The following is a 27,768-nucleotide window of genomic DNA, read 5'->3' on the forward strand; positions in this document are numbered from 1 at the left end:
AAGGATGCAATTGTGGGATTTGAGAAATGTCTATGTAATTGCATACTTCTGTGACTTGAGAATGTGGTTTCAGGGAGAAAGTTATTTTTATATACATTTTTAAAAATATCTTAAAAATCTCATTTTTTAATATCTTTTAAATGTCCAGCCATTTCCTTATTTGATGTTATAGTGAATAACATTTAACACTGATGAATTTAAAAATAGACTTATGTATCCTTGCAATGTTACACAAGAGTCGTCACATTGATTGCAATTTCTCTAATCAACTTTGACTTTTAAACATATAAGTAATAGGGACAGACAAACATGGTCTTTATGGCACATATTTGTAAATCAGTCCATCTTCAGAGAAGGTGAGCATCTTAAAATAGATAAAAATAAAAATGGCTTGCATTAATAGAACACTTACTATGTGCTATGCACTTAAGAGATTTCTATGTGTTAACTCATTTAATCCTGCGAAAATGCTGGATTTAAGATGTGAATGCAGAAGTACAAAGAGGAAAAAACCAGGATCCCCAGGTCATGCTGCTGTTAAAGCAGCAGGCATCTATCACCTCACGCAGCCAGCTACGTGATTAAGAAAGGGAAGAAAATATTACAGAGCCTTGGTAAAAAACAAAATGAAAACAAACCAAAAAAAAAAAAAGCTGAAATAACTCTGGAAAAGGCCAAATATTTAGTTACACTAAAAAGACCAATTAAACAATACTTATTAGAATGTATTCACAGAATATTTAGCATTTGAGATTTTGGCCTGATGAGTTTGAAAAGCAAGGGGAAACTACCAAATTGACATGCACTTTTATAGATTTCGTTCTCTTACTTTTTTTTTAATTCAGAACCAGTAATTCTACTACTATTCAACTGCCCTATGTCATTTGGACAGAATAAAATGACCTAATTTCAGAGACATGATAAAAGATATAACACAGTAAATATATTAAGCTTTCTGCTTCCTCCGAGGTGAAATGTCATAACTACCAATATACTTATCACAAAAATTTTTAAAGACAGATAATCACTGCCAAAGTCAATCACTTTATGTCTACCTGGAAGGAAAACACTGTAAGAAACACACTATCCACTATCATACCACCACCACCTGTGGTCAAGGAAAAAGATACTGAACTGGTACAAGATTTACTTCTCTATTTTTTCCAGTGACAGCTCTCTTCTATGATAGAAGTGCTTTTTGGCCTTTGTACTACTAAGAACAATAAATAAACATGTTCAATATATCTAAGTATTGCAGAAGGGGGGAGAGAAAGAAAAAAAAATTTGAGCGCTCATACTACAAGCTAAATTACAAGTGAAGGTGTTTTTACAGCTGCTATGAACTTCTAGAAGTGGTTATTCTTGGAAATCACCTTCTGCTTACTTGGGCTTCTTTTACAGGGGAATTGTTACCAAAGTTTACTTTCTCTGATTATTTTGAATGAATTCAGTATCCAGAGAATGGTCATAATGCTAAGTCTGGACTTCACTTTCAAAATTTTAGGGTAAAGAAAATTCTACTAACACAAAGTAGGATCAGAAATACCTGCTCAGTGTGCGCATTGGTACTCTGATATGATATGAAGTGGGAAAAGAGAGTAAAAGGCCTGGCGCGGTGGCTCACACCTGTAATCCTAGCTCTCTGGGAGGCCGAGGCGGGCGGATTGCTCAAGGTCAGGAGTTCAAAACCAGCCTGAGCAAGAGCGAGACCCCGTCTCTACTATAAATAGAAATAAATTAATTGGCCAACTGAGATATATATGTAAAAAAAATTAGCCGGGCATGGTGGTGCATGCCTGTAGTCCCAGATACTCGGGAGGCTGAGGCAGAAGGATCGCTCGAGCCCAGGAGTTTGAGGTTGCTGTGAGCTAGGCTGACGCCACGGCAGTCACTGTAGCCTGGACAACAAAAGCGAGACTCTGTCTCAAAAAAAAAAAAAAAAAAGAAAGAAAAGAGAGTAAAGATCTTGTGTCATCCTGGGCAGATTACACTGCTCTAAGCATTGCCTTCCTCAACTGTGCAACTAAAAAAAAAAATTAGTAAATTAAAATTAAATAGATTCTTAGACAACATAAATGTTAAAAATATACAGTTAGAAGTACAAATGAACATAAACCCCTTTGTAAAATGAATCCAACTTGTATGATGAAATGATTTGTATTTTTACAAGTATACTGTATAAACTCAATCTCTTGGGAGAGTCTGAATTACTTACATACACATGAATTTATCAACTATTTAATAAATTGCTATGAAGATCAGGACTTAGCAAACTACAGCCCAGAACATAGCCACACCCATTTGTCTGCAGTACACAAACAGCAGAGCTTAGTAGTTGTGACAGAGTCCATAAGCCCTTGTGGCAGAAAACATTTACCATCGGGCCCTTTACAGAGAAAATATGCAGACCTCTGAGATCAAGGACAAATAGGCTGTTTGACACTTGATAATATTTCTTTAGGTCTTTTAAAAATTCCTCTGTAGAGGATGGCAAATTAATTTCAGTATTTAAGGAAAATATGCTATTTTCCTTGCATACAACAAGGAATCAAAGTCAATTTCTGATTACATATACATAGGATAATAGCATAGCTAATGTAAAAATGGCATCATTCCCTATTTCAGGCTACATTAAGAAATTAGAAGTAGGATTGACTCATGAGACACTCCATCTTAGATAATCAAGTGTTAACTGAATTTAAGTTTAAAGGATAATGAAAAAGATAACTTCATCATGGAAAAGGGGAGAATATGGGGATATTATTTTAAATACAAATAGGTTCCTCTGAAATATGAAACATAAAACATATAGCCCACTAGTTTGCAATAAATACTTGGCCCTCAAAAAAAAATTCAAAGCACCTTGGGATCTAATTTTTGTTCCTGAAAATGAATGAGGAACTAAATATCTGCATAAGAAACCCTTCTTTCTAATCTGATTTCAAAGATAAGAGTTATGATTTTATAAAAAAATTAGCAATATGACCATTTTTTTAAATTTTTGATAGAATGGTGTAATTTGGTCCTTGAAGCATCCTTAGGAAAGCCCACATTAGGAAAAACTCCTGGAGAGGCTAAATGACTTGCCCACAATTACACTACTAGGTAGAGGCAAAACCCATGTGAGAACCCAGGCCTCCTGATTAGAACTGCAGGGTTTGTGTCATTACGCCATATGGCCATACTTTTCACAGCATGCTCCCTTTATCTCTGAAATCACAACTTCTCTCAAATGTCTAACATTTTTCAGAGGCTTTCACATAATTAATCTAGAAAAAGGCTACCAGCTGGACGCAAAGGTGCAGGTTCAAACAACCTTTATATAAATCTGATGTAAATCAGCAAATGTCTTAATGGCATATTAAATTTTTATAGAATCGTTCTCCCGTAATTAACTTTATGTTATTGCTCCTTTAAAGTTGCTCAGTAGTGAATTTGCCTCTAGGAAGTAATAAGCTGGGCATGTTTTAGGATGGCTACTTCTTTAAAGGGATAAAGGAAATATTCCACATTCAGTCCCCTATTTAAATATGTTTAATTTGCCTAAAAATATCTTTCCTTTTTTTCAAATAAGGAATAGAATAGAAATTGTGATTTTACAAACACTTTTACACTTTGATAAAATTCCTGGTCAAAGCTAAAAACACGCCAATTTTACATTATAAATACAACCTAATTATTGCTGCATGTGTAAGACATGTATAAAACACTGACAGGCAAATATATGGGAAAAAGTAAGTACCCAGGTTCATATTTACATTGTAAACCACTGTTCCTCATTCAAAAATCAAAGGCTGCACGTACCAAACACACAGCAAAGAAAGCAATCAAATACTGACATAAGACACGTACTCCAGAAAACTGCATTTATGTAGGGCCCTATACTTTATCACAATTTTGAGAAAGCAAATTAAGGATCTAGGCATTCTGACCCACACATAACTCCAAATAAGATAGCCTGACTACACAAACTGTATTACCAATTTGTTAAACAGTAAGTAAGGCAGCTAAGCAGATTAAAGGCACCAGTGAAAACATTCAGGGGGTTTCACTAAGACCTTAACCAGGTTCACTGAGCCACATGGTTCAAGGTCAAAATTTTTTCCTACATATCTTGTTAAACTTGAAAACAAATGCCTTTGTTTTTGAAAAAAGGTAGCTAGAGATTGAAAATCCCTATCTAAAATAATAAAATATGGAATTAAGATTATGACGATAGTTGAAAAACTCTGAATATACTCAAAACCAATAAACTGTATACCTAAAATGGACCAATTTTATAAAATGTGAATTGTATCTCAATAAAACTATTAAAAAGACATCAAACTCTAACCTGAACCAACATACGGCAGTTTGTAGTTTATTCTATTTCCTACAAATACTCACGTGTTTCCCTGCAGAAATACTAAACATTTCTTATTATGAAGTGCTACCATGTTAGGAGTATTCCATAATGCAGGGTTTATATACCCTATTACTTTTGAATAATTTTAAAAATCAGAATCGTATCTGGCCTCATGGGTTTTGGATGCTCAATCAGGCAATTTTTGTATAAATAGAGGAAAATGCACATAAAAAGTAGTTTTTACAATCCACACCAAATATGTGTAGTTTAGGACTCCTTAAGACATACAGACACTCTTTGGCATCATAACACTGACAACTGATCTGATCAATTTTGTATTTTTAATAAAATTTGCAGGAATAAGATTTTTTTTTAATCTGAATTACATAGCAACCTCTATAGGGCAGACTCATTCTTTCCCATATAAAACCATTAGGAATGTACTGCCTGTCAACAATACACTAATAAGTTAATACGGTTGATTAGCAATGATGCAGCAATATGACATTCAGAGACAAACCAAATGCTTCCATTATCAACTAACTCCAAATAATTCTTTTTTTGCATGGTTTTGAGAAGCACCATGCATTTCAGAGGACACAGGGAAGTTGAGAGGAGCTTATGAAGAGGCAAACCTACTCAAGTTCAACCTCAAGGATATACGCACAAAGCTTCTCCCTTACGTCTGGCAAATGAAAGGCAAGGACATACAAGTCAGAACACCGAGATCTCAGTGCCTCTACCCCTTCTGAGGGAGGAGGATGCAAAAGAAAAGGACTATCCAGTCATTGGTCTCAAGGAGGTTTCCAAACCAACTAGAGCCTATACACGTATCATTACTACTCACTGAACATCTTAAATAATCAGACTATTTTTTACTTTGAAACTCAGTCTTACCGCATGCTGAGCTATTTGAAAGGATTTTGTTAAACTTCTTTGTACAATGGGGTAAAAATAATAAACTCACAGTTATCGTGACAGTTGTTAGAAAATAAATATAAATTCCAAGAGTACCTCATTACCTAGGACAGTGCCTTGTACCTAAGAGATACTCAGTACATATTTGTTAAAAAATGAGCAAAAAAACATCTAGCAAATTTCTTATCACATGAGAGGCATAGAGGGAAAAAAAAAAAATGGAAGTTGATGTTGACTCTAAACCTAAATGAAATGCCCAAATATGAAATGGTATTTTAGAAAAAAAAGAGGATGAACTGAGCTACTTAGATGCCACTACTTTTCTGTCACTCTCTGATTTTTCCTTAACCAGGCTAAATTAATTTGTTTGGTACTTGTGCTTCTCCAGCATTTTATATGGAATTCTATTAGCATTTAGTATGCAGTAATACAGTTATTGTATATGTCTGCTACTTCACAGGAGTGAAAGAAATATCCACATGTATTTTTAGCACCCATAAAACTAGCTGTTGCACATGGAAGTACAGATTATTTGTATTTAAAGTTACTCTAGGTAAAGAGCATTGGTGGAAAAATTTTGTCTTTCTTAATGCTATTTGGATCTTTCACTTTCAGTAACATTGTATAAAAATAGTATAACAGGAAGACCATGAGTTCTGGAGTCATACATTTGGGATGAGATCCCCTCTCTACTATATACTCTGAATCCTTGGGCAAATTATTTCATTTCCCTAAGAGTCAGATTATCCTATCATCTGTAAATGAGGCTAATACCCACTCTTAGAATGGAACATAATAATGCACACTTTGCTAGCACACACCAAGCCTTGATAAATGGTGGTTACCATTACCACCAGCTCTGTGTATATGCAAATGAAAGCTAATGAATTCAGTTGGGTTATTTCTCTGCCTCTTTGAACAATATGGAAGTCTGTACAGCCATGGAGAAGATTATACTGCAGAATGCAAGACAATCAGAGACTACAAATTATCCTGTCCAAGAACCAGAAGCTTCAGGCTGCTGCTTTGACAACTTAAATTCAACACTTTTCTTACTGAGCCAGCCCATTTTTCAATTGGCACCTCCACATTTTCTACTTTCTTGCTATTTTACCTTTGATATGTTCATTTTTGGAGTTGTTCTCACTTTTTACATTAGGGTTGTCATCCCTTCAAATATTCACCAGATGGCAAGAAACAAAAGTCATATTCTGAGGTCAAAAAAAACTTCTAAGACTCTAGTGGTGGCATATTTTTAAATCCCACCACATTCCTAATATGCAAGTAAGAGAGTGAAAGATTACACACCCCAGCTGATGTGTCTATTTCTAATGTCTAAAATATTCTTTGTTGCGGAGTTTGTGCAGTGGTTCCTTGAAGAGCAGGAAGAAAGTGGAGAAGAAGAGTTGCCCTACTATCTATTTCTCCACTTCTAGGCCAATCTTAAGCTCAGCAGAAACAGGGATAAGCTATATCAACAGTGGCACAGTGTTAGTAAAGGAAATTAATCAAATTAGGAAGAAAAATATTCCGTGTTAAGCTTGTGGTACCTACAGAAACAAGTATTCCATTTGAATGTGGGCTTAAATCAAGCTGGAGCACTACTAGGACGACAAAACACATAATGAAACCCCGAACTGAAGCTAGTTTGGTTGGACAGAAGAAAAAGAAGGGCCTGGGAGGAGGGGAAGAAAAACAAAAACGTAATTTCAAGGGGAAGCTTATAATTATTAACATAGGAAAAGGGAACCTAGAATGAAATAAAAAAGGCAGAACCATAATTAGTGATAAACTGGATTGATGGGTACATGGAAGTCTGATACTAGTCTTTAGTCTAATTGAAATCTAACTGGGCAATTAAAAATTTCCATAAATAACAAGCTTTATAAAAAATTGACGGACGGGAGGCAATGTGTATAGTGATAAACACGTTAGATCCAGAGGGAAGGCCTAGGGTATACTGCTGGCTGTACTCTCAACTGATCATGTGCCTAATTTCTGTGGGCCTCAAATTCTAAAGAGGTGGTACTATGGAGATGGGACAGCTGGTTTCTAAAATCTACACAAGCTACAAAATCTTGTGTTTTTACGAGTATTTTATAATATTTAATGACATTGTATGGAAGAATCAGATTCTCAATGTGCGTCAGTGAATATCAAACCTGTTCATCAAAATCACTGGGAGAGCTTTTAAAAAAAGATTCCCTCCTGCCACCCCTCCACCAGCTCTCTCTCAACCCTTGAAACACAAACAAAAAGTAAACAGACCAACACACTCTTATTTGGTGGCTTCCAGTTCTGTGCCATCATCTCTAGTTTAAAATAGTTTCCCCATGAGGGGCTGATGATTGCCCAAGTTTGGTATATTCGAAAAAAACTCATGATGAATACTAAAGCCTTTAGTAAGTCCATGGTCACCCCATCGTCTAACCCCTTGTATCACTTGTCAATTAAATCAGATTCTTGGCCGGGCGCTGTGGCTCACGCCTGTAATCCTAGCTCTTGGGAGGCCGAGGCGGGCGGATTGCTCAAGGTCAGGAGTTTAAACCAGCCTGAGCAAGAGCGAGACCCCGTCTCTACTATAAATAGAAAGAAATTAATTGGCCAACTGATATATATATAAAAAATTAGCCGGGCATGGTGGCGCATGCCTGTAGTCCCAGCTACTCGGGAGGCTGAGGCAGAAGGATCACTCGAGCCCAGGAGTTTGAGGTTGCTGTGAGCTAGGCTGACGCCACGGCACTCACTCTAGCCTGGACAACAAAGCGAGACTCTGTCTCAAAAAAAAAAAAAAAAAAAAAAATCAGATTCTTATATACTTGATTTTCTGAAATCAAAAACCCATTTTATCTATAGATTTGTCCCAGCAAGCCAAAGTTACTAAGATTTCAGCTTCTGTAAAAATAATTTGTTTTGGATGCTATTAAGGTGTCCAAATATTTTATGAAATATTTTTGGCAGCCAGAAAACAGTATTGCTTTTAAAGACAAAACTTTCTGCCTTCTATTCTCTCTCAGGGAGGCAGGGAAATAAACTAAACCACTGAACAACAGTAACAACAACAACAAAAACGCAGCCTCAATGTTTCCCTGTAAAGGTTTGTTATAATAGAGATTCTGGAATCAGCTGCAACAATATTGCCTGCCAGGTTGAGGAAGAATAGGAAAAGGATAGAGATTCGCATTCACCCTTAGGTGATAACAGTGCTGCTTCTTTCTCACAAAAAAAAAAAAAAGAGAGAGAGAGAGAGAGAGAAAGAGAAGAGACTTTAACGCTGCAAGATATTGCAGCTACTGAACTAATTTTCCTTACTATAAACCTAGCTAAAAGGAAATATATAGGAAACAGGAGGATGGAGGGAGAACAGCAGAGCTTGTCTCACCTCTACTTTCAGATATATAAGCAACAGCACCCTCCTGAGCCCAAAAGGGGGAAAAAAACAGGATATAGAAGTATGAGATGATGACAAGATATTAGCAACAGACATATACTTGGTCTCAATCAAGCAAAACGATAAATGATCAAATCATGCTGTTTAGAAGAATTATCCTTGAGAAGGACTTTTCCTGAGTTGTCTTTTAATTATCAGCACGGGTGAACAGGATTGGCAAGCATTCCATTCTTTGTTGATTGACATTTCATCTTGCATCCATTAACTAGTCTAGAATAGCCACCGTCATGCTAATTGAGTGCTCCCTAAAATGACAGATAGAAGTTCACTGCTATTAAAATGCTCTAGAAATGCAGTAAAATGCTGATGACAGTTATGATACCTATTCTAAGAAAGGAACTAGACTGAAGAGTGTACACATTTACTAATTCACACCTAACACCACCTAGCAAATATATTCCTGATTTTACAGATCATGTAACTGATGTTCCAAAAAATTTAGTAATTTTCCCAAGGTTACATAGCTAGAAAATGATCAAATTTCTATGTAAACCTTTATCTGCAGGCTCTAATCTAATGGCTTTTCCACAATAGCCATATGTGCACTTTAGTATGAAAATATTAGCCAAATACCAAATGGTTATTCAAAGTAAACAGGTTTTTTTCACAGTATTAAATATATTTAACTTTTATCACACTATGTCACAAGGGCTTAAGAAAAATGAAAGTACATACAACTCAAACTGGCAAATTTCATCAGAATCTTCAAATTAGGAGAAATAATAATTCCATGTAGTTTGGACTTTGCTATTTCATTAAAATTATGGAAATACACTCAAATCATTCATGTAAAGCCTTGATATAATATGACTGTTATATATGCTTATATCCGTGCTGTTTGTTCTGACAGAACACACAAACACATAAATCCTATTCTGAAAGAAGGGAACTTAAGTTTTGTACATAAAAAGAAAATGCCCTCAAAAGGCTGGTCTGATATACAGGCATAACAACTCAATTCACAAAATTAAAATACTGTTTCTTTTTTTAGTTTTTAAATATACAACCTTTATTTTTAAACACCCACAACTGATATTGTATATCAAAGTCTTAATGAAATGTACTTGGTATATGGATTTTTTTAGCAATATTTTAATGGAAGTTCTGGCTATATTTGCCATGTCTTCAATTACTAAAAACTAACTCATTTATTTTTTTTAATGTCCTTCATTTTTCCCATGTTGTTCCTGCCATTTTCTTTGAACCTTAAATTATAAGCAAAGTGACAACCACATACCAAAACAAAGGCATTACAGACCTCATCCTATCAAGGAGTATTATGATCTTTGCATTTTATTGGATTTCCTGAAATTAAATGAATAAACATATAGAGAAAGAAAGAAATTGTCCTTCAAATGGAAACACTGATTTCACTAATCAAGGCCATAATTACTGAAGAAACATGTATTAAATTCTGAATTCATGCTATTTCACTTGATGCAAGAGTTATAATCAGACCAACAGAGCATAGAGGAGCCATCTGGGTGCTGCTGTGGCACTGTAGAGACAAGGGCACATTGACCTCCCTACCACAAAACCACCACAGACTGGCACTGGAAGATGTTGTTCTTTCTTCCCTTTTGATTTCTTACTATTCCTTTTGAAGAAAGCAATGCTATGATTACTAAACTTGAACGTTTAAAAGGAAAATTAAACTTACAACACTATGCAACTTCGCCAGAGTCACCTTTCACATGGACTTGAACTATCAGAGCATTTGATTTAATAGTTTTATCCACCCTACTCTATTCATGCCTTTTAAGGAATCTCTAATGTACTCACAGAATCTGGCTTCCGATAGCTAAAATGTCATTTAAGAAATCAACACTAAATTATCATTTCCATTGTTCCAGGCATTTAAGACAGGAATCTGGCTTCTAGGCAATGACAGTGGATTTCAAATTCGTGCAAACCACATCATTTTCTGCAAAATGAACAGTACCTAGCTGAGTACGAGTAACCTGATAACCACGAGATCCCCTTCGGTCAATTTGATTCCTCCGAGGCAGCAGGTTATCGAAAATTGAGCCGAGTGATGTAATATGCATCCCAGACATAGTGTTATGAGAACAGCATAGAAGATTTCAATGAGACTCATTATTTATTCATCACAAGATCCAATTTGCGTGTCATTTTCACTGACGGAGTATTGAATTAACTGGTTGAAATTCAGTGCTGATAGAGTATTTTATTCTGTACTGTAAAAAGGAGCCTTCAATTTTTTTTTCCTGTCTTTCTATACAAAGAGGGATTTTGTACTTGTGGCCATTCATGGTAATATCTGAACATTGTTAAGCAATGTTGGAAAAACGGACACAGGAGAAAGCCCTGAAGGACTCCCTGTTTCTCAATAGCACTGTATAATACTACGCCAAATATTACTCAGTAAGAAGTAAATTACTAATCTTCAGAAAATGCTTTTTATTTAATGCTAAAGAATGACATACACACCAATAAGAAACACACTCAGTGAATGTGATATAAACCTCAACTCCTGTGTCTGATTCTGTCTCATTACCAAAGGAACCCTTCCTCAGGGTTAGGGCACAGAAAGGACAGTCCCCACAAGTGGCTAGATGGAGCCATCTTGAATATTCCTTCCTAGGCTTCTTCCATAGACCAAAATGCAAGCACATTTAAAAACCATGCATTGTCACCCAACATTTTGGGAGCTACAATATACCTTAAAAAGGCCCCTACATCACTATACATAGTAAGTGGTCTCAATCTACCTGACTCATTTTCCTCTATAAATGGTATGCACTCTACATACTCAGTGGTCCCCAGTAATTTGCTATAAGTTTCCCTCTGTGTATTGCTCATGCTGTGTCTTGTACCATTTCTCACCTCTCCAATTATAAATGCCTATATCTTAACTCTCCTTTGACACCCTGATCAAATGTCTCTGCTCTAGGCGTTTCTTAATCCCCCCAGCTGAAAGTACCTCTGCTTCTTCTAAACTCCCCCAGCACTCCCAATGCCTCCCTCATCTCCCTCGCCACTTTCCAGCTTGAACTTTGGTTCTACATTTATATGCACTATTCTCAACCTCACACTACTCTATCAAGTCCTTATGGGCATGTTCTCATCAATTCATCTTTGAATCCCCACATCACCTAATACTGTGCCTGGCACAAAGATGAATGTTTAATTTTTTAAATACTAATTTGTGATTAGATTACTGTTCCAAGTATTAACACTGTAATGCAAGCTTTTTAGATGCTTGCAATGGTGTCAGCTTCCCAAATTTGAATTACTCAACTTGAGCGTAAACTGCATAGAACACAGAATCATCTTAAATCAGCTGGGCAAAGGAGCCAACCTGCAGGAATAAAATACTTTATTTATCTCTGACTCTATGAACTGTAAAATATATTTGAGCCTCAACTTTGTGGTATTATCTGGTTAGCAGTGTTGGCAGCTGTTCAAAGTTTTATAGTACTACAGGTCATGAATATTAAATGCAACAACTTTACTGGGAGGAAATCCAAATTCATTTGTAAGTGCATGACAAATAGCCCTATAGTTTCAATAAAGCTAGGAAATACTGTGATCAGAATCAGAGTATCTTGCTATATCTGGATTCTCACAAAGTCAAGTGTAAGGCAAATGAATGGAATGAAGATCATAAAGTAGTACTACTACTTGGAATGGCATAGATGTTGATTGAAGAAAATCAGAAATGGCAAATATATCATATTTCATTCAGTGCAATCAATATGAGGGTCACAACTGGAACAAAACCACAACCTAGTCTAGAAACAAAGGGACAAAGCCATAAATGATAACAGATTCCATCAATGTCATCCCCAGCAGCTAATCAAATAAAAAAGCACATGTGGATTCAATATGCAAATACCTGCAGGCTAAGTGTCTCCCTTTTCATGCTCTTCTATACACAGAGTCACACAAAATAGTCAGAAGTACAGAAGCACTACATTTAATATCTTTACGGCTCAGATAGTGATGAACCAGAAACCTTTAACAGAACAAACTGTCACCCTCAGAAATCATTCTTAAGATAAACTCCGTAAATGATCTGGTAATATGGAGTATTTGTTAGTTTTGGTATGATCACTACATCTTAATATAGAATCAAGTTTAAGCAACATACAAGACAAAGGTGAACTTCATTCATCATGAGCAATTTCCATCATTCACACCCTGCTTTGCATTAAAAAAATCTATTTCTAGAAAGAGATGACTTGTTTTTTTCAAAAGTGACAATGCCTCCCATTTTCCCTTACAACAAAATGACCTTGTCTTGTTTATGTGAAAGAGCCACACAATTCAATTTTAAGCAGAGTTTACCCAGATAATGTACATCATGGAAGCAATTATAGCAAAACAAAGGCAGTCACCTTTAGAGAAATTTTGAAAAGATCAAACCAAAACAATTTCATCTTTCCAAATTATCTTGGGCAATTATTAGACTTGCTTTGTTGACTTTCAGATTTTCTTGTTTTTAAATTTTCCACCTGTACTGAAAAAGTGATTATGAGGCTAATAAAGGGGGAAAAGATGTTTCCACATTAAAACAGTTAACAGATGTTAAGTAAGCACAGAAAAAGGCCACTAGGCAAGCCACGACTGATGTTGAGTAAGAAAAATGTTGCTTTTACTGATTTTATTACCCATGTACCTCCTGGGGTCATGGGAGGCTTGTAAAAAATTTTGTGGGGAGATAAAAGTCTAGTATTTATTTGTAAGGCTAGTTCAAGTGTATTTCAAGGGTTCTCCCTCACTTTTTTTTTTTTTTTGACCACATAAAACTAAGTAAGTGAAAGTAATCTAAGGAACGTGAAAACCATCATTTGGTCAGAGGTCAAGAAAATTTATTTTTCTGACATGCATGTCTTCTAATCCCACCTTCCAGACCCCACTAACTCAGGAATGAAATTCTCATTGTACAGGATTTCACTTTAACATTTCAGCCACATCCTTTTAAAAGGTAAATCTTAAGTAAGTGTGAATTCAATAATTTACTAAGTATCTACTATATGCCATATGGTATGCTAGAGGCCAAGGATAATGTAGGAAACAGATTAAACAGAATCCTGGGGCTAAGAGCTATTTTAAAACACTGATTTTTGTTCATACATATTTCTGAAGGTTTTATATAGTTAGTATTTTCTGACAAATCTTTCTTACTACTGACAAAATTACTGTTTGTCAGCATTCAACCATATTATTTTATAAGCCATGTTACTTCTCTCAAGAAGCATTTAAACGTGTTAACATTTTTAGCACAGTAAGAACAGTGCCTTGCAGATGAAAACACTATTCATTAAATACTAAATATCTACTATATGCCAGGTATTTATCTTTTCCATTCATTTTATCAAAGAAAAATATGGCCCCCACATTTCCTTTCAGAATTGCAAAAGCCTGACACATAATATGGGCATGTGCATCATTTGCATGATCTTATAATAGGAGTCCAAACTGGCCAAATTTAATCAGCTCAAAGATTTTGTCTGGCCCAAATGAGGTTTATCTGCTTTTTAATTAGTAACCAATATTAAAAAACACATACACAGAAAAATTCAGATTTCTGTCTTCTTTAAAAAAAAAATCTTAAGCTCTACCAGACAGAAACCTTCATTTTCTTAAGGCAATAATAGAGTGGAGAGGACAGTGGTAGGGCAGGACCTCCAGTTCCCCATCGTCCCTTCTGCATGGCCCTGGTAGGCATGTGAGTTTGGGAGACAGCGTTTCATTCAAGTAACAGTTATAGAACCCAAACCACTGACACTGGGAAAAGAGAAGCTGAGTGTGACTGGTATTTGTGATAAAAAACATTACTGACCAAAGCATAAAAATGGAGAGCCTTACCCCTCTGGTCCTAAGCCTTCTGAGCTTTAAGATGATCGCCATTTTTTAGGTTTTAAGCATTTGGCTGGTTCTCTAATTTGCATAATAGAGTTAAACATTTGTGTGCTGGAGTTTCCTGTTTCTATATAAGTTCTATTTTGATAGGGCAAGGAAGTTTATTTAACCTGGCAGACGATGATAACTATGATGCAGAGTTGGTAAGGTATTTATAATAATATGATTATTCTTTAAAAGCTGAAAAGGACCTTCTTAAGTCTTTCAATCTGCTTCCTTGAGGAACAATCTCCTCTAACTCACCCCAAGCATAGAAATCTATGTATCTTGCAGATAGAATATAGAATTTTCCATAACTTCCACATGCAATCTATGCTAGTGTTAATGAGCTTCACAATTGTGAGATTCTAAATGAAGGTTTGTGCTTAGATCTGCTTACTTCAGCTTTAGTCAATTCCTAAGCAGCCCTTATTTATATGCTGTTGAACACTGTATGTATAAAAACAACTAGACGTTTATCTTAAGAAAGCAAAGGTTGAAAGATAAAGAACTATAATTTCTATCAATATTTCTTCTCCCTTCAACTAATACATATTAGGTGCTGTCCATATACAGAACACTCCAGCTCACACTGAACACAATTTCATATAATCACAAATTCATATAATGAAACACAATTTCATATAATCCTTATAACACTAGGTGATTAACAATAACTGCCTCCATTTTTAAATGAAAAAATTATATCGTAGAATTAGCCCAACGTTACTCAGACTCTATGGGTTAAGATTTTATTCCACGTTATTTTCCTTTCTACTGTGTAGTCATTTGACTTCACATCTGTTTGTTCTAATTCACATTTTCAGAGTGTAGCAAAGAGCTCACTAGACAGTCAGAAATGTGTGTTCTAGTCCTAGTGATTCTACCATTTTCTGAGTAACCTACACCTCTCTGGCTCTCTACACCTCAGCTGGAAATCAAGGGAGTGGCAATGATGATCTCTACAGTTCTTTACAAATCCATAATGTCTGTTATTCGCAATGTCTTTATTAAGCTCTCTGGCCCCAAACCTAAGCATGACAGAAAGAATCAAGACGAGACAGCAACTCTCAGATGAAGGATCTTGCTGCCCCCACTACCGTCCTTGCTGCTGCCCAGCACTGCAAGCGGCGGTTGCCAGGAGAGTCCGGGCAAGTATCCATTTAAAAACATCTCAGGACCCAACTTGCAACAGTATTAAGTTCTTTCTCATAGCACAGAGAACTTCACACTCTCCACTCTTAGAAATTCCTTTGCTAGTGCCAGTTCTTATTTTCTTAAGCAGCAGTTACATGAATAAAGTTGCCAGATAAAATATAGGATGCCCAGATAAATTTTAATTTCAGATAAACAATGAATAAGTTTTTTATTATAAGGATGACCCAAATATTGTATAGAACATACTAGAGCAAGGAGCTCTATAATAAGCAACTCTGACCTTGAAAATATGCTTAGAACACTGAAAATGTCTTGGAAGAGAACTTCAAAAGATCCTAAAAGCAAGTCCTGAATCAACATATCAAAACAATTTTCTAATTCATGAGATGGTTAAAATGGAAATTCTGTATAAGAAACCACAATGTTCCACAGGCTACCAACAGGAGGTCCTGACACAGCCACTGAGGCTGTGTCCTCAAATAGATCACAATCTTCATAAGGACAAGGACATGAATTATACTTATTCTATTTATATTTCCAGTAAAACAAGAAAGTTTGTTACTATTGATGACACTATTTTAGAAGAAAACAATTTACTCTCTTAAATCTCCTTGAAATACTGAAATAATTAAAATTGATTTGAAATTAAGAGCTTGACTTTCAAACCATATGTTGTTTTCAAGCATCAGACTCTAACCAGAGTTTTCTTGTAAAGTTTCAGCATTTAATTGAAATCACGAAAGAACTTCATTAAGCCCTTGATACTTGAATTCTAAGCAGAAAAAGGTTAGGCTTCCTGCCGAGCAAAAGCACTGAAATGATTACTCTGCCTACTAAGTGAAAAAAAAAAAAAAATCTCAATTTTTAAAAACAAATGTTCACTTTTCTATTTTTCTCAATTTTTCTGTCATTTCTTCCCAATTCAATTTTAAAGAAAACTGGTAATTGAGGGGAGAAAGAGTAGTCAAAATGAGAAAAATTTAATAGTTTCCTCATATCCAGTATCCAAAACCGTAATTCCTTCCTTGCATCCAAAAGAAAGGTGGGAGCTTGTCTAAAACACATTCAAGGTTTGCGAATCCTGGCCAAGTTCAGTCTTTACACTTAAAGTCAAAGCAAGGGTAAGTTTCAGCTGAGCAAAGAAGGATGGGGAGATGGGAAAGTAGGCAGTTTCTCAAGATGCCCAGTCCAGTCCCCTCAATGTCTCTCCTTAATATTCTAGCAGAAAATTGCTCATTCTCTTTAATGGGGATGCTAAAATGCTTCTGTGACCTTCAAATAACATTGCATTGGAAACCACTAAGGGAATACAGAAGAAGGAATATTAAGCCCTGAGGCAAAGGTCTTAGTTGGCCTCTGGGCAAAACTTAATAATAACCACTTTTTATTTTGACTCTTCTATTCTTATCCACTACAACAAGGAAAAGGTGAATATGATTCATTGTTTAAGAATTTGACTTCCCAGTGCACTACAGAGAAGGGTTGTTTTCCAAAGTCAACTCAGGAAGAGTAATATTAACAAATGTCAGAGGATTTCCCCTCCACAGAGTCTTCCAGCATCTAACTTCTATTATCAGCTGTGTTAATTTTACAAATACACATTAAAGACAATTTATCGGATCAAAGAGAATTTGGGCAGAAACAGAATAAAAAAAGATGCATATTCTTTACAAGGCAAAATTATTCTTTTACCACCTTTGAAATTATGAAAATAAGAAATCTGAGAAATAAAACATTCAATGACTGAAACTCTGTTTAGCAGAGAAAGGTCAAGAAGGACACTTCCACTTACCGAAGATCAAAAAGGAACTTATTTAAAATTCTGCTTGAAGAGGAACAAATTTGCTTTTTAAATGGTGGCAAAGGACAAAGCAAGTAGATTACTCAGTAATCCAATGCTCAAGAGCCAACAATCACTTACTTTGTAAATGGTAGGTAATATCTGTTTCATTTTCAGCCTGTGAAAGACAAAGACATCATAAACCGCTGAAACCGCGAGAACAGTCACTCCTTGTTCCTTCCACAACATGCTGCATCCTGCACACAGTCCTGTCCCCAGGAACCAGCCCCAAGTCGTGGCTGAGTAGCCTCTTGTAGAGCAGTGTTTAACGTAGCAGAGCAAGGAGAGGAGAAAGAAGAGACTGGCCCCGACATCAGCTCGTCCCACGATTCCGGCCACTGCCTCTGTGTGAATGGGATGCGAAGCAAACATCAAGCCAGCCATGAAGGTCCAGTATCCATCACCGAGGAGGATCTTGGAGAAGCTTGTGAAGAGACCAGTGACTGCTGCATGCAACAGGACATTGACAAGATGGTAGCTCCAGGGATTCAACCCTCCAATGGCATGGTTCAGGCGAAAAGAAAGAGTGCAGAGTGGCCGGTAGGACTTGTGGCTGCCACTGTGGGTTAGAAGAGTCCCCCAAAAATCATTGTAGAAAATGTGCGTCCATGGAGTTTCTGGGAGAAGATCCTGATTAGTCTTGATAGCACGGCTAAAAAACAAAATGTTACAAAAAAAGAAATCAAATGTAAAATACAAAAAGAAAAGAAAAAATGACATTGCTAAGATATCGCCTTCCTAGGAAGCGTTGCTATTATGTGGCCTTGTGATGGGGGACTCCAGGCACAACAGGTTGAATTCAGGTTCCCCCCTTAATGCTTACTAACAGAACAATGAGGGCTGTCTTTCATTTCCTTAAAGACCTTCTTCTTCACTGGAATGCAAATACATTTGAAGAATAAAGGCAGAGTTTCTATCAATTGATTTAAGCCTTAGAGTAGCAGTTGCCAAACAAATGTCCTAAAAATCACATGCACACTCCCTAAAAATGCATATTCCAGGTCCCAGGCTGATGTGAGGTCCCAAAATCTGCATTTTTAAGCAGCAAGGCTCAGGTGATACTGGTGCAGGGTATACACTTAGAGCTAGAAACAGCCCTCTACTTGAAGTAAGTTTTAGATAGAATGTCAGTGCCCAGAGCAATACTTCTCATACATACAAGTCACCTGAGGATCTCGTTAAAAGGAAACCTTTGCTTCAACAGGTCTGGGGAGAAGCCAAAGATATATGTTTCTAACAAGCTCCCAGATGATGCTGATCCTTGGACCACATGTTGTGTAGCAAGGGCAAGGAGAGTTGGAGAGGACAGGAAGAACAGCTCTCTACCTACCCAATGTTTCCCTTCTGCCTTATTCCAGTAAACTTCAGCCTTTCTCATTTCTGAGCTTGCATATGATTTATTATCACCTATGGAAATCATTATAGCACTTCACTGTCTCCGGCTTTTGAGAATAGTTCCAGTTTGCATGCCTGGTATTTCCAGACTTCAAGAAGAAAGGACGTATTATTTGCTGAGCACTTCCTATACTGCCAAGCACCATGCCAGTCTTCTTTGTCTATCCCTTTTCATTTAACCCTGAGAACAACTATGATGAGGTAGATAGTATTATCCACACCTCTCAGGTTATGGTTGAGAGATTAATTAATAACCAGCCCCAAATCACAAGTTGAGCAGTGTAGAACTTCTTCATGGGTCATGCTCATTCCACTATTCTGGGCATCCCAAAATGTCATCCACCGACACTGGAGGCATGTGACAAGATAGACACACCCTATAAAAATTAATAGTAATATTTATTTTGACATTTATTTGGAAGAAAATGTAATTATCTCATCAAAGCTCGATTTCATAGATATCCGCTCAGAATTAAGCTGTTAAAATTTGAAAGTCAGTATAAACATAAATATTAAGGAACCAATAGTACTGGTATATGCAGGTAGGGCACAGATATTGATGGTGACATATAAATGATTTAGTTTAGAAGGTCCCTGCCCTAGTCATTGTGCTTCCCAGAAAACAGGGTAACATCTAGAGTCTCCTGTATCCCCTCGTCTACCTCCTATCTCTTTATTTGCAGAACACAGAAGAGGCACATAAGCTAGGAAGGAGGAGGAATGAGAGTTTCAGAATTAGAAAACTCTTGCCTAGTCTGGTATCAAGGCTTTTTAAGGAGCTATGGGCATTTGTGTGGTTGCGAAATATGTAATGGCATATTCTAATGTCATTTGCCTCTAGCCTCTCCACCAGCTCTGCCTTTTGTTTCAAGGCAAGTATGATCAGAGTATCTTCCATATGAATATTAGCAAAAGCAGGTTAGAAAAGCCCTGTATTGAGGGGAAATATTCCAGAGTCCAGCTCTCTCATTTTTTGCCTAACTGCAAAAACAAGAGATTCAAACAGATTAAGAAAGCCATCCAAGGTAATATATTAAGTGAAAATGCAGAGTTAGTATTCTAGTTGGGATCAAATGACTGGGCATGGTTTTCAACTGTTTCTCTAAATTATTTCCCAATTAACCTCTCCGAGCTTCAGTTTCTGTGATAATAGTTTTACCTTGAAATCATTTAACCAACACTTGTAATTATTCATTTATCTTCTACATAGAGAAACTGAACACTGATTTGCAGATACAGAGTGTTCTGGACACCCCAGTGCAAATGATCTCTCTGCCCTGTTAGCTGCTGCTATTATTATACAAAGATTGGGGTACGAGCTACAAAATACCCCTTATGAAAGTCTGCTTGACCAATAACCTATGAAGTTAGGTGCCTTTGGGAGTTACAATTAAAATAGATTGATCAGGGGTTGATGATTTTGTACTATATGCCAAACACCATGCTAGTTCTTTTACATTTGATAGCTATTAATACTTGTGGGAACTAGTTGACTTTTCTAGATGATCAATAAAAAGGCAAAAAGATCTGTTAAAAATCATGTCTTGAAAATTATTCAGTGTGGCAAGGATGGTTCATCATTCCCCAACATCTAGTCTCCCCTTTTTCAATATCTAAAAGAACTTCAATTTTTAACTGGGCATAGGGTCATCTAGAAAAAGTTACCTATTTTCCCTTGATGCCAGATATGCTGGTATGAATAATTTTTGTCTTCTACTTCCAGAAAGTGTCCTTAAAAGGAAAGGATTAGCATTCTTCCCCTCTATCCTCCCCTCCTCTCCCTGCTGGGTGGAGCACAGACATAATAGTTGGAGTTCCAGCAGCCATACTGGCTCATAAGGTGTCCTTAGGAATAGAAATCATGCATAAAAGTAGAGCAATAAGACTGAAGGAAATTGAGTCCCTGTTACAATAGACCATACCAGCCTTGGGCAAACTACCTCCCATTTCTTGAGCATGAAAAAAAAATTGCTATCTTTTCTAAACTACGATATTTTGAGTGTTAAGTACTGGCAGCTAAACCTAGTCCTAAGCAAAATCCTTTGTTAACAGAAGACCCACTACATCACAATGAATTGATTTTCCATTTTGACTTTGATTTTTGCACGTCTCCGTGTATTGACTGTGTATTAAATGAATTTCCATATAAATTGGCTTTTAAAATATTAGAACCAGATGTTATTCTGGATCTATTAAATTAAAACACCCTGCTATGACATTCATCAAGAATCTAACCCAGAAGTAATTGCTTAAGACTTGATAGGTTATAATTAAAATTTAAAAGACATATGAAAAACTGCCAAACAGTGTTGTGAGAGAGAGCTGATTTCAAGCAATTCAGAACAAAAACCCAAGGGGCTTCGACTAGACATTAGCCTAGATATTGATGTGAATATCTCTAAGATCAGCGCAGAAACCCTCATACCAGAGTAAGGGCAGCAGAGAGCTCAATGGCAGAGCATTCTGGGATGAGGCTTTGTCAAAGCAACGAGGAAAGCTGGAAAGCACATTTTGCTTAGGACAATAATTCACACTTTTGGTGGCAGATCCATAAAGGATAGAGAACCGTCTTCCCCAAACCAGGTTTTCTATATGCTATTAGTTTAGCGACGTACCCAACTCTATAGAGCTTTTTGAGGTATGTTACATACTTTTAAAAAGCTGTTCAAAGCTGCTACTGGAATTTATCTTTATAGCAATTAACAAAGTAACCTACAGCAGCCACATGACATACTAACGCCCAACTCTCACAAAATGGGGGTTTCAAAACGAAATTAACAAATCTCATAATTTCACTATGAGAAAAAACTTTAAAACACACCTCTAGATTTACATGGTAGGCAAAAAAAAAAAAAACTTAAAGGACATTATTAGTAAAATAAAAATGGAAGAGCGAGGGGATACCTCAGTCGCGTGCAAAATGTGCTATACCAAGGGAGACTTTATTTAGTATGATAAAATTCCCTGACGGGTGTTATCTGCTTGAGCAGGTTTTTATTTAACCGATGATTATGGCAAAAGAATATGGAATAAGACTAAATTGTACTGGGCTTTAATATATGTTATGTCACACATGCAATTCAGTGATAAGGGATACATTACGCCACCTCAACATCGTATTAAGAAAAATACAGACCAAAAGAGCCTTAATAGAATCGAAGTAATCTGCTGGCAAAATGAGAAGTAAAGGCAGTTGTTCAACACTAAGCATAATAGATTTTTTACCCATTTGCATTTTCTCCTACGAATCCAAAATGTAACTATTAAAACCTCCTCTGCTATTTATTTCACAACTAATAAAACACCTTTACTCAAAGCAAAATTCCATGCTGATATAATTTGAAGTTGCTTCTGTGAATAGGTGTTGAAAATTCAGAAAGACACTAAGGAATTAGGAAATTTTTTCACCCTAAGAAAGGTGGAGAAAATCAGAGCAGCAGATACAAAAAAAGGAACAATTATAGGAAGAATTCTCTACACAATGCAGGACTTCACTTCGAAACAAAAAGACAGTTTCTCAAGTCTTCAAGGAGGTCTTAACCTGTTCCCAGTTCTGTTCATTTATGGCTCTGTTTTTGCCGCCTTATGATTTTTCCTTTAGAAAGGCCAACACTACTGTAAAACTGAAGAATGATGTGATACTGTCACCCAAACTGTCCTAGTGTTTCTCTTACTGCTGTTTTTGTCTTTTGACCTTTTCAGTCACAAATACCCACATAAATGATGACCGTTAGTCCTTCAGAGCAGTAACGATGCTTAGATTGTTCCAACATCAAATGGTGGACTGTTCTGACACACTTTCAGTTATGCTATTTGAAAACAGAGACCAAACTTAAAAAAAAAATGTTTAACAACTTAAAAAAAACGTTTAAAATTTGTTTTGCAAGAATAAAAAGATGGCCTTTGTTCATCTGCTCTGCTCCAGGGCTACCCAGACAAGTCTGTGTATGCTCAGGTCAGGCAGTGAAATGCAGCCGTTAAGTAGACCGATTCGGTAGCAAACTGAACACATTCTGGTTGTGAGATGGTAGACAGAGTTATTTCTCCTCTCTGCACCTTACTTGCCTCATCTGTAAAATACACATCACTGTACTCACCCTAAAGGAACATTGTGAGGAGTAAATCAGTTGGGCAGCAAAAAAGTACATCATTATATGTAATATGATATATAACATATGTTAGCTTCTATTACTGCCATCAACACCAAACAACTGATGCTTACCATCAGCAAACAGTGTAGTTTTTATCATGTCTATAACTTTCAAAATCTGTGGACTATGGTCATGAATATTTCACTTAAAATTCCCTTAAGCTTTAATGACACTTTGAAAACAAGTGAATACGCATTTATGAAGTGTTAACCTTTGGCCTTTACTGCATTACACTTCCCATTCTCCTTTCTTTTTGACTACACTACTTCTTTCTAGCTCTCCTTGGCTAGCATCTCTTTCACACATTTGTCCTCCCAAATGTGGATGTTTCTCTCCTGGTTCTGCGCCCCCTGACCTTCTTTCTCTCTACAACTTCGACCTCTGTGGTCGTCACCTCCAACAACTGCCACTCAAGGGCTGACTTCCCCATGTATCCTTCTGTTCTGGGTCTTGCTCATGACCTACACTTCCAACTGCCCAGTTGACATCCACATCTGAATGGGAGAAGGAGTGATGGAATCCCGATTCCTCTACTGACACCAGCTGTGCTGCCTTCAGCCAGCTGGCCTCTTTGAAGCTCCACTTCGCCGATAATTTTAACGCTTTTCATAAAATGTCATGTTAAAGATCCAACAAGGCAATTTTAACTTAAAATGTTTGAAAATTACATAGCCTTGTGCAATGAACACCTGCTGTTTTTACAGACCGCCTACTTCAGTGTCCTGGTTTTCTTTTTGAGAACAGCCCACATCTACCCTCTGTCCATCTGGGTACAATGAGGCTGCCCTGACCCTGATGAAAGTCATATGATTTGGCCAGTGAGGGTGCTATGTATATCCCCATCCCAGCCACACAAACGACGCAGGGGCAAGCAAGGCCAGTCAGAGTCCATATGGCACCAATAATCTACTCAGAAAGGGCATCTTCTCTGGAGAATGAGATGAAGTCTTAGGGCTGCTAGAGCAGCAGTCCCCAACCTTTCTGACACCAGGGACTGGTTTCATGGAAAACAATTTTTCTACAGACCTGGGGGGCTGGGGAACATGCAGTGTGTGGTGTGGAGCTCAGGCAGTGATACGTGGCCCATTTCTTTCTTTTTTTTTAAATGCCAGGGGAGAGCGTGAATGCACTTCCCCCACTGCCAAAACTTATGCAGTCAAGTTTCCCATATTTGGGGAAATCGCAGGGGTCAGCGCATCCAGAGTGCAATGGATAAGCCTTGCCCTTATCCTTGCCCTTCCATGAAGGTGGAAAACCACCACCTTCATGATCTTGGTATCTCCCCTGCCAGGTAAGTATTGTGGCCCATTTCCTAACAGGGCACAGACCGGTACTGGGTTATGGCCTGGGGGGTTGAGTACTGCAGCACTAGAGCCTGATAGTGAAACCAACATAACAGAACCCATGCCAAGGGAAAAAGAGGCAATTCCTAATGTAGCTGGATCCAGTCATGCCTGAAGCTAATTCTACAGTGTTTAAAGAAGGCAATAAATGCACCCAGTCACAAACTAGTTTGAGTTGCTATTCTGACATCTGCAAGTAAAGGAGTGCTAAATAACACAGTACTACTGTGTTTCCCCGAAAATAAGACAGGGTCTTATATTTATTTTTCCTCAAGAAGACACTCTATGGCTTATTTTCAGGGGGTGTGTTTTTTTTTTTTTTAAGTACGGTACAACAATCTACATTTATTCAAATATAGTTAAGTCGTCTTCTTCTGGAACATCATCATAACTCTCCAAACCCTGAATTCCATCCTGAATTTCTTGCACCTCTATTTCCTTTAGAACCACTGGCCCCAATCTCTCATGTCGAGCAATAGAGCTCTCATTAAATGAGCAGCTTTTATCCATGTAACCTGCTCAGAGTGCATTGGTAACAACACTGTCAGTGATTTTATCCAATGAATTCTTCACCCAAATCATGACCTCTTGCAGGCTAGGCTTCACAAAGTTTCCACGATGATTTCTTGTCATTCTATTTTCGTCTTCTTTACCACTCTGCCACGGAATGCATGGGTTGTGCAGATATGCTGCGTAGCCACGTCCATCACTAGGTCTTATTTTCAGGGTAGGGCTTATATTGTGCAAATGCTTAGATATCCTGCTAGGGCTTAATGTATGGGTAGGTCTTATGTTGGGGAAAACACGGTATGTAATTACCATGTAACATTGTTCTGTATCCTTTCAGTATCTTAAGCTTAGTAAGTCTAAATCTAAACTAATTTTCCCCCCAAACCTTCCCCTTCGCATGCAAGCCCTTCACTGAGTGCCATCATTCTTCCATCACTAAAATTGAGGTTGTACATGGGGATCCCTCTCTCTTTGTTCCTACATCTATTTCTAAGTTGGTTAAGGACATTTTAAAGCTGTCCAGGACGTCAAAAAATCCAGCTCATTTCCCTTGAATCTTCTTCTACTTTAACTTTTCTCCTACTTCCCCCAGGCCTACATTATTTTCTGCCTGGAATGCTTAGCATGCTTACTAAAATTACCTGATCATTTTTCTCCTTGCTTCATTAGGCTACAGGTCCCCTCAGGAAAAGAATTATGTCTTTTTTCCCAGTACCTAACACATCTTAGGCACATAATAAATATTGTTAAACTGAAATACCTATCCCTGCCTGCCTTCATTCCCACTTTGATCCATTATGCACGCTATGGATAGGAAAACTTCCTGAAACATAACTCTACCAGCACCACTCCCCTGCACAACAGTCCCTCCTCATGGCCTATTTCTTACCATAATAAACATCCTCCACAGCTCAGCATTCACAGCCTTACCCTTCATGACCTCAAGGCCAATCTCCCATTACTTCTCCATATGCTGCTAATGTCAGCCATACGTCCCAGCCTCTATGCCTCGGCTCAAACCATTTCTACCCTCCCTCTGCCTGGATTGCTGTCCTTCAACCATTACATCTTTCCAAATATGCTTCGACCCCCCAATGCTCATTTGCAAAGCCACGGTGCCCTCAAAGCCTTTCCTAGGTATTGTTGCAGAATGTGCTTGATTGACTTTGAGTCACACATCCCCATTACCACTGACTGCTTACTACAAATATCAGGGATCTCTCAAATGGGATGATATGTGAGAGATATTTCAGAAGGAGTTGGAAGAAATCTATGCTTTGAAAATGGCACGTGGGTGATTTTAATATTCCCTCTTCCATACTATTGAAAAATCACTGCCCAATAAAATGGAGTGATTCTGTTGTAAGGAAATTATTCACGCACTCATTTATTCACTCATTCAGTAATGGGCTAGGCCCTGTGAAGGGCAATGCAGACAGAATGGTGAGCAAAACAGATTCCCTAACACCAAGAAACATTCAGCCTAGCAGAGGAGGCAAATAAGTGTATAGGGAATTTCACTGCAGTATGATAAATACTACTCTAACACAAATCCTGTCTGCTGTGGGAAAAACAAGACAGACTCCCAACATCCTAGAGGGTCAAAAGCCCCCAGGAGGAATGCATGCCTACTCACATGTAAGGAGTTAACTGAAGGAGTAAGGGAGTCATGGAGATGTTTCCAGGCCAACAGTAAATATTTTCTAAGCCGTGGGGCAGGAGAGAATGTTGAAAGTTAGGGACCTGAAAATACAACAGGTTAGCTTGGCTGAAATGAAGTTTGAGGGACAGAGTGGCAGGGGTAACTGCCATCACTCTGTCATGTACTATACTGTCCTTCATGGGATGGAGAGGAAGTTGGTTGGACATATCTCCTCAATGATTTTCAGGTTTAATTCATTTACTACCTTGGAAATTATTTCCCAACACACTGTTAACTCCTTACAAGTACTTAGGTAATTAAATATGAAATGTTCAATTTCCTTAAGTACTGAGCTTGACAGTTGATATATCTAATATTTCACTTTCAAACTTCTTGTCTTATTTTTTTGTGAAGGTACATACTCAAGTCTTTCAAATGCAACTTTTGACTTGTGATTATCCTTCACATTTTTTAGAGCAATTTTTGTGAAACCATGGATAAGTCAAAAATTCATGTTATTTTTGAATATGAGTTCCATTGTGGAACCAATGCAGTGCCGATAGTTTGGGATATCAATAAAAAGTTTGGAAAGGACATGGCTAATGAACACACAGTACATCTATGGTTTGAGACGTTCTATTTTGGTGATTTTTATCTTGAAAATGAGCCACGTGGGCGACCTGAGACCAAGGCAGGTGATGATGAGCTAAAAGCTATAGTAGTGGAAGCGAATCCATCTAAACCTATGCATGAATTAGCAGCAAAGTTTGACATTACTGTTGCAACAATGGACCATTTGAAACATATCAGCAAGGTAAATAAGCTGAATAGATGGGTACTGCATGAATTAAATGAGCACCAGAAGATAAATCATCTCAAAGCTTGCCTTTCTTTGATGTCACGATATAAAGGCGAACCATTTCACATCACACTGTGAAGAAAAATGGATTCTTTTTGACAATCGCATTCTGTACAATGGTTGGATAAAGATGAAGTGCCAAAACACAGTCCAAATCTGAATATTCATCAAAAAAAGCTAAGGGCGGTCCAGCGCCGGTATTATCCACTACAGCTTCATGAAACCTGGTCAATCAATCAATTACAGTGGATGTCTACTACAACCAATTGGAAAACACCTTGCGTGATT

The 27,768-nt window shown here is 37.3% G+C and overlaps 1 protein-coding gene and 1 pseudogene across 2 annotated transcripts in view; both read right to left on the reverse strand.

Moving 5' to 3' along the window:
• Positions 1-27,768, reverse strand: part of TMTC2 (transmembrane O-mannosyltransferase targeting cadherins 2) — a 378,826-nt gene that overhangs the window by 207,443 nt on the left and 143,615 nt on the right. The window contains exon 2 of one of the 2 annotated variants that reach the window (XM_012749528.3): positions 17,662-18,232. The exons of the other annotated variant lie outside the window; for it this stretch is intronic. Coding sequence (XP_012604982.1) covers positions 17,662-18,232 — 571 coding nt within the window. The remainder of the gene's footprint in view (positions 1-17,661; positions 18,233-27,768) is intronic. 2 annotated transcript variants of the gene reach the window in all.
• LOC142873464 (uncharacterized) lies at positions 24,236-24,425 on the reverse strand (annotated as a pseudogene).

This window comes from Microcebus murinus, chromosome 10 (assembly GCF_040939455.1).
Source record: "Microcebus murinus isolate Inina chromosome 10, M.murinus_Inina_mat1.0, whole genome shotgun sequence".
Lineage (NCBI taxonomy): Eukaryota > Metazoa > Chordata > Mammalia > Primates > Cheirogaleidae > Microcebus > Microcebus murinus.